Source organism: Poeciliopsis prolifica, unplaced genomic scaffold (assembly GCF_027474105.1).
Source record: "Poeciliopsis prolifica strain line A6 unplaced genomic scaffold, Auburn_PproV2 SCAFFOLD019, whole genome shotgun sequence".
In the NCBI taxonomy this organism is placed as follows: domain Eukaryota; kingdom Metazoa; phylum Chordata; class Actinopteri; order Cyprinodontiformes; family Poeciliidae; genus Poeciliopsis; species Poeciliopsis prolifica.
In genome coordinates, this window is record NW_026562394.1 from 4,400,637 (window position 1) to 4,415,432 (window position 14,796).

At 43.0% G+C, this 14,796-nt stretch overlaps 1 protein-coding gene and 1 pseudogene across 1 annotated transcript in view; both read right to left on the minus strand.

Moving 5' to 3' along the window:
- Positions 1–6,265: 6,265 nt before the first annotated feature.
- The window catches only part of LOC129368878 (uncharacterized), a 75,277-nt gene continuing 66,746 nt past the window's right edge, over positions 6,266–14,796 (minus strand). The window contains exon 2 of the mRNA XM_055044045.1: positions 6,266–7,765. Coding sequence (XP_054900020.1) covers positions 6,397–7,765 — 1,369 coding nt within the window. The 3' untranslated portion in view covers positions 6,266–6,396. The remainder of the gene's footprint in view (positions 7,766–14,796) is intronic.
- LOC129368876 (ubiquitin carboxyl-terminal hydrolase 16-like) lies at positions 10,073–13,586 on the minus strand (annotated as a pseudogene).

Consider the following 14,796-nt stretch of genomic DNA (forward strand, 5'->3'; position numbering starts at 1 on the left):
TCACCAACCATCCAATGAGGACAAAGTTACGAAACCGCCCCGACATTAATGAGCAGCTCTCCTTCTGCCTCAGCCAATCCTACAAATGGACCAGTGTGGGTGGATGCCACATCTGAGTGCAATCACTTCGACATCCCATCCAGCCATGTTGACTGCAGCCAACAAAAAGTCTGGATGCAGAATGGCAAGTGTTAAGTGTTGGGAGGCGAAGGGTTGGAATAGCTAGTGTGTTTGTCCCTTTCCACAGCAGCTGCTGGGTCTTGATAAGCTTATGTAAAAGCAGACAACTGTGCCCCCACAAATATTTGATGATTCAACAGCTGTTTGATTAGGCAGCATTATTCTGATCCCTCAAAATGCAAGTGTTTCATCTCGTTATTTATAATATCACAGCTTTAAAGTACTTTGAAAAACTATTCACACACCTGGAACTTTGATTTTTTTTCACTTTATAATATTAAACTTTAATGTATTTTCTTGGGATTTATGTGACAGTCCATCTGTGTGTAAGTTAGCCCCACAGATGATAATGATTTTGATGTCAACTGGACAACATCCCTAAACGTACAGCCAGAGGTGCAATGCATTAGTTTCGATCACAGGGTATTCACCTGTTGGAATGGCCCAGTCAAAGTCCAGACCTAATGTCAAACGTTCAGATTCTTATGGTTTAAACTGATACTTTTTTTTTAATGATCCTCCTTCTACTTTAAAGTTAGACTCTGATTTGTTGTAGTTTATTTATTGCATAAAATGCCAATAAAGCTTTTTCTGGTCTAACAGTAATCTGACATGTCTGGATGCAATCTTAAGATGTCTTTTTTTGCAGAGCAACCATCTTCTAAATATGGCATGCCTGAAATATGAAATGCCAAATACAGGACACATAAAAAAATATGTCATGTCAAAATGTTCCTTAGGTTGTTTATTTTTTTGCCAGATGGGATGACTTCATATACCATGAGATGAGCTTCTCAAAATCCTTCAGTTTTATTTTGTAAACAAGTCTGTTGTCAATAAAGTCACCCTTTTTCTACTATTTACATTACATCACCGAATAATATATTTACTGTTTTTAACTATAAAGGTTAGTTACTTAATGATGCAAAGGGAAAGTTATCTCTGTTCACATGATATAGAGTTTCAGGACAAAAAAAACAACCCAGACAGCATTGTGATGTTCCAGTTCATCCAACATCCTTTGTGAAGAAATATTGAGGAGGGACAGAGATCTGCTTTCTCGCTCACACTTTCTCGAGAACATGGAGGGGGTAACCTTAGAAGACACGGTCTGTCCAGTAAACACCTCACGAGTCCGGCTTCAACCAGCCTGAAGCCCCTCCCGTCGCTTCCCTCCCTTGCAGCCTCATGAAACGAGACTAAGCAATTTGGACTCCTGTCACCGCCGCGCTCTCCTGGCACGCCGAATGCCACAAACACGAGTCGCTTCTGAGAAAGAGATCATTTCCATTGCTCTATAAATAAAGATCATAAAGCTGCTCCTCTAATAGGATCACTGCGTCACTTAAAGGTTAGTGGGACACAAGGTCTTGGCAGGGAGAACTTTATTTCTTCATCCACACACCCATTTGAGTGTGAACCTTGACCTAATTTGTTTTGGTTGTTATTTGATGGAGTGAAATGCATCATCTTTCTGATCATTAGAAATATGAACCATTCCAACTTTTCATTAATTCTTTAGTACCAATTAATTTTCAATAAAAAATTTTGTCACATAAGGTCATGGATGAAGAGATGTTTTACCGACTCAGCAGATGGACCTCCGTACCAGGAATGACTCAGCAGTTTGTTCATATAAAATGGGGGATCAATAACATCAAATTAGTGAGTATGGGTCATCACTCAGCAGGACATGAAGAGTGAACTACGTGCACATCTGAAAACTGAAGGTTCTGCCTTCCCTTTGAGTAAGTGAAGCTCGGAAATACAAAGCCGGTCACCGCGAGATTGCATGCAGGCTTTTGAATTTCATTCTAAACTTTACCTGGAGCCAATGAGGACACGCCAAGCGAAAAGTGATCTCTTCTGGCAGTTTCTGTCAGTCTTTTTTCACTGAAGTTTGGAATATTACAACAAGTCTAGAAACAGATTTTTCTGAGTCACTTTGTTTCTCCTTTCAGTGATTTTGATGAGAGATGCAGAAACTTGTTTACCAATGACTTGTTTCCATTATGCAAACCTGAATCTTCTCCCACAGAACTCAATAGTTCCTGGGCTGTGATGTGTTGCCGTCAATCTGAGATAGAATACATTCATTTCAAAATGTGTTGACTCCATAACTTTGATAAAGTTCCAAATTAAGTCCAAATTTGTAACTTTAACAAGTTTTAAATGTTTCATGCAAACTTTACTTACATCCATGCTAAAACAGATTGTCAAACAATTGGAAAAACAGTTTCACAGACATAATTTCCGATTTTTTCAGTCTCTGGTAAGTAAAGAAAAACTGAGAGGGGAAAAGAACAGCCTGAGAGCAGCAAGCAACGTGGTACCAAGGGAAAATGTCTGAAGTTGGAATAACATTTAAATAAGTCGGAAAGACCACATCAACGAAACATTTGAACACAACAAAACCATGACTTTGTACTAAATTTGTAAATGACTTTCAGCTCACAGATCTTGATGTCTGCAAAACTTTGTTCTTGTGTTGTTTATATTTCAGAATCTTTGTGTCTAAAAATGGGGATAAATTTTGTACATTTTCCATTCAGCTTGAACATGTCAGTTATTTGCTACACATACACCATTTCTTGGGCAAAGCCTAAGCTATCACATTATTTTTATCAAAACTAATTTAAAGGTTTTTATTTCATTTGCTGCAATACCAATACAGTCTTACCATTATCACCACACTTTTAAAGCCCTCAATCTGTTATTTTTTATCAGCGTATCAAAACACAGTTGCATATATATATATATATATATATATATATATATATATATATATATATATATATAGCCCAAGAAGTACAAAGTATTTTCTATAAAACGCAGCTGAAGTTGATTGTTTAATGCCAGAATATTATATCGCCATCTTGTGTTCAAAGTTGGAAAAATATGCCGAATAGCCCTTTTTTACGGCAACCGGAAGCTTTACAAGCCTTTATCTGCCATGACTTCATCTCCCAGCTCAAGCAGAGGAAGGATTCCACTGACCTTTGTTATTTCTTTGCCGGAGATGCAGCCTGAGTACAACGCTGAAATAAATGTCACCAACCCACAGGGAGCAACTCCAATCAGCCTTTTCAGAGTGGAGTGGTTCTTGTAGGCAGAGAACGTTTCAGACTGTAAGGTGAGGGATGATGGCGTTTCCAGATCAACTTCTGTGCAATCCAAGATGACACGGACATTTGGAGAGAACTTCAGAAATTTCTGAGGCGTAATGGCTTTTACCTTCTCACCACTAATCCACAGGTTGATAGAAGAGAACACAATGAAGAGGTAGTTGGCCCAGGTGATGGGCTGGCTTCAGCACATGCTTCCTCTCCAAGTTTCTGTGCTCTGGTTCAGTACACCAGGCATGATGCAGAGGGTGCAATGGACTCCCAGAAGATCCATAACACACATTCAGATGGAAATTTGGTGTAGAACCGGATCTGGTCATCAGAGGCACAGTAGCGGCTAAAAAGTGTGGCAGACAAATCCACTTTTTGAAGTCTGGCATCCAACTCCTTAATATCATCCAGAGCTTCATCAAGTGCACCTGTAAAACCACAAAATAAATTATCAAAACATACGGTTAGCAATAAGTTTTAATTATATGTACGAAACATTACTTCTGTGAAGATTAATACATCTTGTGAGTGGGAGCATGTATGTATACAGCCATTGACTTAATCTCTCCACAAAATACATAACCACCTAATCTCATAATTTCATTATTACGTGATCATAATAGTAATAATATTATTATAGCAACAGTTATATTTTACTGAAATTATCTTACATGGAAAATATATACAATATACTATCTTTTACCTGCGGCTGGATGTGTCGTGTACTCATGGTCCGCAGTAGCATCTTCAGCCTGGCTAGTTTTCTGAGAGGACAAACTGCCGTTTCTTCACCCTCTCGAAAGCAGACTCTCTCATTGCCGGTGCAGTGAAGTTATTCCAGGCAAACAGGGGAGGAACAGCTCCACTTTTAAGGCGGCTGGTGGTGGATCCGCTAATAAAATCCTCCGGTGTGAAGTGGCGGCTATACGAAAGTCCTCCCCGTCTTTATGCAAAAGTACGGACCTTCATCTCTTTGGATCGCCTGGATCCACTGCCTCCGTTGGTCCGGGTCCGTCGGGAACGCATGATATGACAGATAAGGCTGTTTTCTTGCCCCACATGAACAACCAGGGACTGAAAAAAAACAACTGCGCCGAGACTGAGCCATTTTCCTGGCCTTTTAATGCTAACGCTATAGCCACCGGAAGTTGTCCAACCCCACATCCGCTTTATAAAACCACGGCCCCGCGCATGCGCACATCAGCTCTGGCCCCACGCATGCGCACAACCACCCCGGCCCCACGCATGCGCACAACCACCCCGCATGCGCACATCAGCCCTGGCCCCGCGCATGCGCACAACCACCCCGGCCCCGCGCATGCGCACAACCACCCCGGCCCCGCGCATGCGCACAACCACCCTGGCCCCGCGCATGCGCACATCAGCTCTGGCCCCGCGCATGCGCACAACGAGTCCTTTTTCACGGCAACCGAAAGCTATATCTGAAAGGGCTGCGGCACTTCCTGTTTTGGTGACTGTAATTCAAGTACTCTGAAATGCTCTCCTCCTCCGTCCTTACTTAATTTGCCAGCCCTTTCTTTCGCTGATGCGGAGGAAATCGCAGCGGCTAATTCATCCACCAACAAACGTGTGAAAGGATACAAGTTCTTCCACGAAAAATATATCCACCGCTATCAAGGTAAGAAAAAACGTAGCGTAGCGAGCTAACCGCTAGCTACAATATATTAACTACACAAACATCGTAATGAAGCTTAACTTAGTTTACTAAATTACGTGGAATATTGGCAAAAAACATAATTTAAACTTTTCAATTATATTCTGATTACATTCTGAAATGTATTTGCCAGTACAGTTTGTGAAAAACAGCATGCTAGGACTTAGTTATGAGATACTAGATGACGCTTGATGTTGAAACTGTGCTTTACTCCTGCATGCCTGCAGTGTCCAATATTGTCGAGGGACAGGTAGTTGTCAGAGCTAGATGCTTCAGATCCATGAAGAAAAATGAGGAAACGCATAAGCTGCAGGTTTGAAACAATCAGAAAGCCGGTTGGCTCTTGTTCGGTAGTTCGAGTTCCTGATCATATGTGACAGATGAAGAACTTCCACGTACGACTTCTGGACAACTCTGAGCTTTTTCTAACATCTTCCTGTTCAGAGGTTACTATTTGTTTTCTGTTTTTGTTGCGGTTGCAACAATTTTTTCTGCTGTTGTTGAAGCTTACCTTCAATCTAGAATCTATTGTTTAAAGCTAAACATGCTATATGTATATGTAACCGGATCCGATCTGCGTTGTGCTGGTTTTAAATGATCAGGCCGTGGTTCACCTTTAAAAGGGTTTATTCTGACAAGAATAACAAATAGAAATAACCGTGTTACAGGCTGCCCGCTCCAAGCCCTCTCCCACAGGACAACATGACAAAAGGCGGGTCTTAGCTCACAACATGTTAAATATGCAAAATAAACCTTTCTATACAACATACCTGACAAGAATAACAAATAGAAATAACCGTGTTACAGGCTGCCCGCTCCAAGCCCTACATAAACAAAAGTACATAACAGAAATTAACTTAATAAATCTAAAATAAACTGGATGTATTTAGATACAAAATAAATAATACACACCTCTCCCACAGGACAACATGACAAAAGGGGAGGGTCTAAGGGACGGAAACATTTTAAAGGCAATACCACAGAGGAAGAAACAAAAGGGGAGGGCTTCCGTTCTTAAAGTAACACAGTTAAAACAATAACAGAGATTTTCAGTCAGGTAGGAACCCATACAAATAACCAAAGAAAAACATTTTGAGTAATTATAACAACATATAAATTCAACCAGGTTACACTCACCCCCCTAGAATTACACAAAATGATGGAAGCAGTGGAAAAAAAAAACTCAATACCAGGACAAAATACTTTTTTCAACAATGTAACACATCAGCAAAACAGCTACCCTACAGTAGGGTCAGGATACAAGAGATCGCTTGACACCTAGCGAAATCTCACAATATCCTATGGACAACAAGAGGTGCCTTTTACACCCCCCCGATACAGAGTGAACATATAGATGGTACTGAAGCTTATACAACCCAGAAAAGAACAATCCTAGCCAGGAATCATTCAGCAAAAATTTGGAAATCACACATCAATAACATTTTGAACATTACTCTTATCATAAAGTGCCTCAATAACAGCCATGGACTCTATCAGTCGACAAACTGGTTTAATAACCCTCCCAAAGCGTGAAGTCAGGCGGCGAACAACATCCCCTTCCACACTGTCTGGAGGATGAACAGGACCAGCATCATCAGGATGATGAGGTAAGGAACCAGCGGTTGCTAGTACTCCAGTTTCCATAGAGGAGTTCTCAGGGTCATGAGGCAGGTCACTATTCCCACCTGATGGAGCCAAGTACACATCCTGAACCCAAGAAGCAGTATGGTCATCCGCATCACTGCAGGGTAGAGATTCAGGTAGGGAAGGCTCAGCAGGACCAGCATCAGGCGCCTCACTGGAACATTCTGTTCCGTATAAATCAGGAACTGGGGGGACTCTAACCACACTGTCAGTATGGTGGTTCACATTTCCATCCAATGTCATCCCCACAGGTAAAAAGGTCACATCAAGAAGGAGGTTGCGATGCACCACACGCTCATTGCCGTGACGGTCCCTAATATGGTAGATATGGAGAGCAGGTTTAGATGCAACCACCGTGTAGATCACAGGCTCCCATTTATCAGAAAGCTTCCGCTTCCCTCTGGCTCCCTTGTTTGCCACCAAGACCTGATCTCCAACTGACAGAGGGTGACCCTTGGCTCTCTTGTTGTACTGGTCACGTTGATGTCTCTGCTCTTTACTGGTGCTCTTCTCAGCTATTAGCATGGCAGAGCGCAGATCTTCAACCAGTGATTTGACATAAGTGTGGTAGTCACAAATAGTGTCATCATGAAGAACATTTCGAAAAACGAGGTCAACAGGCAGCCTAGGAATCCTCCCAAACATCAGATAGAACGGTGCAAAGCCAGTGGTCTCATGGACTGTGCAGTTGTAAACAAAAGTCAGAGACTGGATCATCTGAGGCCATTTATGCTTCGAACGTGGAGGAAGAGATCTCAACATGTTGCCCAGGGTGCGATTGAATCTCTCTGCGGTCCCGTTACCCATTGGGTGGTAGGGTGAGGTGTGTGATTTGCTGACACCACTCAACTCCAAAAGCTCAGCAAGCAATTCACTCTCAAAATTTGCGCCTTGGTCCGAGTGAATACGCTGGGGGAAGCCATAAACACAGAAAAACCCATCCCATAACTTCTTTGCAACTCGTTTAGCGGTTTGATCCTGACACGGGAAAGCATGTGCTAACTTTGTGAAGTGATCAGTGATCACCAGAACATCCACAGACTTGTTGTTGCTGTCCTCAGCCGACCAGAAGTCAATACACACAAGCTCCATCGGAGCACTGGTCCTGATGTTCTCCAGAGGGGCTCTCACAGCAGGCTCTGGGGTTTTACTAAGGACACATCTGGGACATTTCCTCACATAATCTCGCACATCTCTCTCCATGTTATGCCAAAAGAAGCGATGACGAGCCAAGGAGAATGTTCGTGGCTGGCCCTGGTGACCTGCACTATCATGGACACCAGTCAAAACTACAGACTTCAAAGCTTCAGGGACCACAAACTGGAAGCGTTTACCTTTTGTCAGAGGGTCTTTTATGACACGGTAAAGAACGCCATTCAGCAATGTTAGTTTATCCCATTGCTTCAGAAGTTTCAAAGCCAGTTGATTTTCACCAAAGCGTTCCCTCCTTGACGGACGGCGTCCCCGTTCAACATACAGGACAACTCTGGAAACAACAGGGTCATTTCTCTGGTGAGAGACAAGGTCAGTTAGATGAAGAGCTTTTGATGGACCTGTGGTGGGTGGGATTATCATGTCCAGATGATCAGCTAACGACGCTGCATGCTGGGCCTGACCAGTATCTCCTTTGCAGACAGATGACAAAAGAGAGGAGACCTCATCACAGGTCATGGATGTGTCAGCTGTAGTGGGGAAAGAGCTGTCCACTGATTGAAGCTGACAGGTCAAACGGAAAACATCCTGCACTGCATGATCAGGAACCTCACAGACATGCTCTAAAAGTTTCTGACAAGGCTCTGACAGAAGGCGATCGGCCAAAGGTTTCACAAAAGGGGCTCTGCTGAGAGCATCTGCCACCACATTCTGTCTCCCTGGAACATACCTGATCTCAAAAGCATATGGAGCAAGCTTAGAGACCCAGTGCTGTTCACAGGCATCCAGTTTGGGCTTGGTCAGAATATATGTGAGGGGATTATTATCCGTCCACACAGTGAACTTGTGACCCTTCAGCCAGTGACTGAACTTATCGCACACAGCCCACTTTAAGGCTAGGAACTCAAGCCTATGTGCAGGATAATTGGCCTGACTTCGGCTGAGAGACTTGCTTGCAAAAGCTACAGGTCTAGCAATCTCTTCACCAGCCGGGACCTGCGACAAGACAGCACCGAGGCCATCCAATGAAGCATCGGTTGAGAGAATAAATGGCTTCTCAAAGTCAGGATGCCAGCACTACACAGCTGAGAAGAGCAGTTTTAAGGTCTCCAAATGCTTTTTCACAGGCTGGAGTCCAATCCTGGGGAGTCAGAACCCGGAAAGTTCCAGCTTTCCCGTGTCCTTTGCTCTTTACCCTACGTTTCTGACCTGCGGTGAGGGCGTAAAGTGGCTTTGCGATGCGGGAACATGCTGGAATAAAGTGCTGATAGAACAGCACCATGCCCAAGAATGACCTCACCTTCTTCTGGCACGGAGTGCAGCCATCCTCCTTCATGAGATCCTTTCTCTCAAAACCAGAAATGACCCTTACCTTCTCTTGATCAACAGAAACACCACCAGCCTCCACAACATGGCCCAAGAACCTCACAGACCTCCTGAGGAGGTGACACTTTTTTTGGGCCAGCTTCAAGTTGTTAGCTCTCAGGCGACAGAAAACAACCTCTAGCCTCTTTAACGACTCCTCCTCAGAAGGTGCAAACACCAACAGGTCATCTAGATAGCAGAGAAGGTTTGAAAAGTTCAGGTCACCAAAAACGTTAAGCATCATCCTCATGAAAGAAGCCGGGCTGTTGCATAAACCTTGAGGGAGGTGGTTGTACTCATAAAGTCCAAGCGGTGTGGTAAAAGCTGTATAATGTTTGTCAGACTCATGGAGAGGGATGTTGTAGAAACCAGAGGTCAAGTCCATGGTGCTGAAAAGAGCATTCCCACCAAGGGCAGCGAGGCAGTCAGACTGATGGGGCAATGGATGAGCATCCTTAACGGTCTTAGCATTAAGCCAGCGGAAATCAGTGCATATCCTCATGTCCCCAGACTTTTTCCACACCATAACGAGTGGGGAGGCATATTCACTAATGGACTTCCGTATGATGCCTTTCATCTCCATCTCAGACAAGACCTCCCTCAACTGCTGATAACGTGCTGGTGGTATGCGTCGATAAGGCAAGCGAAATGGCTAGTCATCAGTCAAGTGAATGCGATGAACAAAATCCCTAGCCTCACCACAGTCCAGCTTTCCCCTGGAGAACACATCCTGATAAGAAACCACAAGTTCAGCCAGCCTTCTTTTCGACTCATCTGACACCTCACAGCTCTCTATGTCGATGTCGTGTAGACCACAGTCTCTCAGCATCTGCACTGGATCAATACTGCGATGCAATGAGCTTGCTGAAACGGCAGAATGGTTGCAGTGCAGTTCAGATTTCCCCCGGCCAAGCGCAAAGTCCTCCACAGCATGGGAAGACATCAGCGATTTTAGCATTGCGTCGCAGTATCAGAGGTTTATCTGTTGGATTGAGAACCTTCACTGGGACCCATCGATCCCTCCACATGGGTGTTGAAGGCCAACTCTGGGTCTTGGTTTATTATTGTGTATTCCATTTCGTCTTCACTCTCTATGGCTGGATCCATGGAATCGAGATCCTCTATGAATGCGTCATTCAGAGTCACTTGTTCCATTTGATTTGCCAACTGCGTGTCCAGTTCTCCTTCCAGATCCGTGTTGGACGTTTCGTTACATGAAGTGCTGTCGTGCGAGTGCTGCTCTTCTGACAAGAAGGTAAAACGGTTGCTGACTGACGATTCAGCTAATGAGACATCGTCAGTGGGTGAATCCTTGTCTTCCTCGTTCTCCTGCTCGACATTCTGATCCTGTTCTGATTCACAAACAGGTTTAGGATCTTGTTCGTTCAGTGAGTCTTCCTTATGTGGCATATGATCAGCGTTCTCTGTGTCCTTTGCATCTTTAGTAACATCAATTTGGTCACCATCTGCGTTGCTTGGAGATGTCAAATTTCCAAAAGTTAACCTGGTTTCTAGCTTGTGCTGCCGTTTCTGATGCTTTGCTTGCTTCTTTGCCTGCTTTTTAGCCTTTTTCTGCTGGTACTTGCTACTGCCCCCGGTCATAGAATCGTCATTCCCGCTGATCAAATCAGAGCCATTTCTCTCATCTTGGCTTGATTCACTGGTCCTTGGACCAGTGAATTTTTTGGGGTTTTTCTTTCTCTACGCCTCATCAGAAACAGGCAGGGAAAGATCCAAAAACATCTCTGTGACAACAGACACAGTTTTGCACTCCTGGCACATTATTGTGCTGGTCATTTCACCGCCAAAAAGCTGGTCCACAAAGTTTTTAGGAACTCCGTTTTTCTCGTACTCTTTAACTGCAGCTTTTATCTTTTCTTCATCTGTAACTTTCCTCGACTGTTTCAAGCTCTCTGTTATTCCCATGCTAACTCTTTTAAGTTCCTCAGCTCTCATCCCATCCAGCAGGTAGCGGAGAAGCTCCTGGCTGTCTTGCTGCTGAAATCCTTTAAACCTGGCAGCCTTTTTACAAACTTGTGTGAACAACTTACGCGGCGTTACCACACCCCTTTTGGATTCCTGGATCTCATTGAGTAGCTTACACATAGCCAATGTGAGTGACCCAGGCTGGTCTAACTGCACTAGTATGGGCTCCAGATTCAAGGAGGCATCGGGTTTAATGTCGAGGCTCATTTTTTCTTCTGTTACTTTGTTGAGAATTTGTCTCAAGAGTTGAGTTTGAGAAAGATTCTGCAAGACTGCGTTAAAGAAACACGTGTTCCCAAGATTGCTCAGCCCTTTCACTGGAACACTACAGCTTTCTTTGGGTGTGTTGTGGTTTTGGGGTTTTATAGCATTCTCCTTTTTGATGTTTTTCTTCCGCCTATTGCTGCCATCGTTGTTCTCATTGTCCTCACTTTTCTCTGTGTTTACAGCTTCTGTCTCTGGCTTAATTTCCATCAGATCCACATCCTCTTTCACTCTTTTCTGAGGTCTCTTCATGGGGTCTGTAGAAATCTGTTTTTTCAGGATGTTCAGCAGCTGTGCAAGTTGCCCTGTACCCGAGTACTGGACCTCGTCATCACATATGTAACACCACACACTCCAGTTGTCCAAACCGACCACCAGGCAATGTGGATCAGAGCGTGGAGTTTCATAATGCTTGATGGCATGCTGGCTCTCAGAATCTCTCCCACATCCCCTATGTCCACATTTTAGGCACATCCATAATGGAACTATTTCCTCTTCAGATTCCTCTGACTTGGTCGTACTGATATTTTCTTTGTTGTCGTCATGCTTGCATTCTTGACATCTCGTCCAATCAGAAACATCAGATAGTTTCTTTATGAGAGTTTTGTCAGTGCCTTTTCTAATATGTCTGCAGGATGGACCTGTGAACTCAACGTCTTCATCCTCTCTGACGCTCCTGTCTTTGACCCTCTTCTTTCCCATTCTTTACCAAAGCCAATTAATTTATTGTGTTGCAAACAGAGGCTAAAGCCTTTACCGTTTTCAGTTTCGTCTTCTTTGTTCCGCTGGGCTCCTAAGTTCAGACATCATTAACTTATTTTCGATAATAAAAGCAGAAACGATAAGATGCATACAAAATACATATAACTTTGGATCAGACCGATTTGATTCAAAAACACCAGATGACACACATGCGGCCAGGAGGGGAACAAAAATGGAGGAGCTTCCGTTCTTAAAGTAACACAGTTAAAACAATAACAGAGATTTTCAGTCAGGTAGGAACCCATACAAATAACCAAAGAAAAACATTTTGAGTAATTATAACAACATATAAATTCAACCAGGTTACACTCACCCCCCTAGAATTACACAAAATGATGGAAGCAGTGGAAAAAAAAAACTCAATACCAGGACAAAATACTTTTTTTCAACAATGTAACACATCAGCAAAACAGCTACCCTACAGTAGGGTCAGGATACTAGAGATCGCTTGACGCCTAGCGAAATCTCACAATATCCTATGGACAACAAGAGGTGCCTTTTACACCCCCCGATACAGAGTAATCAACAGAATATTCATATGCACTAAAAGGCATAGGTCGACCCCTTCCAAATGACATGTAATGTTGGCCTCTCCCCAAACTAAAAGTGACCTTCCGGTCCACTTCGTCACCTTTAGAAGGTACTTCAGCGTCAGACATTTCATCAAACAGTAACAGATAAACAGCATGAAAAAGAACAATGGATGAAAAAAAAGGACAGCAAACAAAGTGAGACTGAAGATTCCCAAACAGCCTAAAGACAAAGTTGTCACAAAAGAGCTCACAGGAATCAGTCAGCAAAATAAACAGCCAGTCTTATTTATAGACAAAGGATAATAAACCGACTGGTTTCTTGTCTTTAATTTTATTTTCTTTCGTATTATTATGTACTGTTTTAAAAGTATTTTTATTTTTCCAAATATAAGAAACTTTTACAAAGTTGAAAATATTTTGTTTTTCACTTATTTCCTTCCTCGTATAAGACGTGGTACACAAAACAGACCAACAGAAAGAGTGACTTCGTTGCCAGGATACAGCACACCAACGCCTGCCAGTCAAAGCGCAGGGCAAAGGCGCTCGGCGCAGCGAATCAGGAGCCAGACCTCAAGGGCGGGAAAAGGCACAGCGTAGCAGCGGCTTCAGCAGCGGAGGTTCGACGTTACAGCGGGTCAAACGGCACCAAGTGTAACCGGATCCGATCTGCGTTGTGCTGGTTTTAAATGATCAGGCCGTGGTTCACCTTTAAAAGGGTTTATTCTGACAAGAATAACAAATAGAAATAACCGTGTTACAGGCTGCCCGCTCCAAGCCCTCTCCCACAGGACAACATGACAAAAGGCGGGTCTTAGCTCACAACATGTTAAATATGCAAAATAAACCTTTCTATACAACATACCTGACAAGAATAACAAATAGAAATAACCGTGTTACAGGCTGCCCACTCCAAGCCCTACATTACGGTGGCCCTGAGGTGCAAAACACTACAACATTAAGGAAAGCACTACAACATTAACAAAAACACAACAACATTAACAAAAACACGACAACATTAACGAAAACACAACAACATTAAGAAAACACAACAACATTAAGAAAAACACAACAACATTAACAAAAACACAACAACATTAAGAAAAACACAACAACATTAACAAAAACACGACAACATTAACAAAAACACGACAACATTAACAAAAACACAACAACATTAACAAAAACACAACAACATTAAGAAAAACACAACAACATTAAGAAAAACACGACAACATTAACGAAAACACTACAACATTAACGAAAACACAACAACATTAAGAAAAACACAACAACATTAAGAAAAACACGACAACATTAACGAAAACACTACAACATTAACGAAAACACAACAACATTAAGAAAAACACAACAACATTAAGAAAAACACGACAACATTAACGAAAGCACTACAACATTAAGGAAAACACAACGGAAGAGGTAGGTCCCAGTGGGAGACCTAAGAAGTCGCTGATTGGACGACAGGTCGTTTTACTTTTGAACCGGAAGTTCTTCTGGCTTTAACTTGATTGCTGAAAACAAGAATGTTCTCAGTGATCCAAACCTTAGTACTGTTATTCGTAAATATTTTGAGTCAGGACATACTGATACTGGTGATACTGGACATGCTCCAGACCAACCACGAAGTGTCGGTTAGCATGCGTTCAGTAAAGACTCATTTGAAAGTAGCAGGGCTGCATTGAAGAGGCAACTACTCTCCACTTCCTGAAGTGAGACGTGTCATTATGTCCGAGCTTAGAGGACCAGGGCAATTATTTGGCTATCGGACCATGTGGCAAGTTCTCAAACTAAAACACAACCTGCGTGTCAAACGTGATGTTGTAATGAGACTGCTGAGGCAGCTGAATCCTCAAGGCATCGCTCTGAGAACTCGCAGGTTTACAAGACGCACGTATCCCTCCACGGGGCCCAATTACATATAGCATGTAGATGGCTACGACAAAACTGAAGCCATTCGGCTTGGCCATCTCAGGGTGCATTGATGGTTTTTCGAGAAGGATAATGTGATATAAGACAGCTGTGGAAAGATAGTTTAAATCCCAAGGCCACTTACCTTTGAGAAATGAAGAGAACATTTTCCTGGTAAATTAATTGGTTCCCA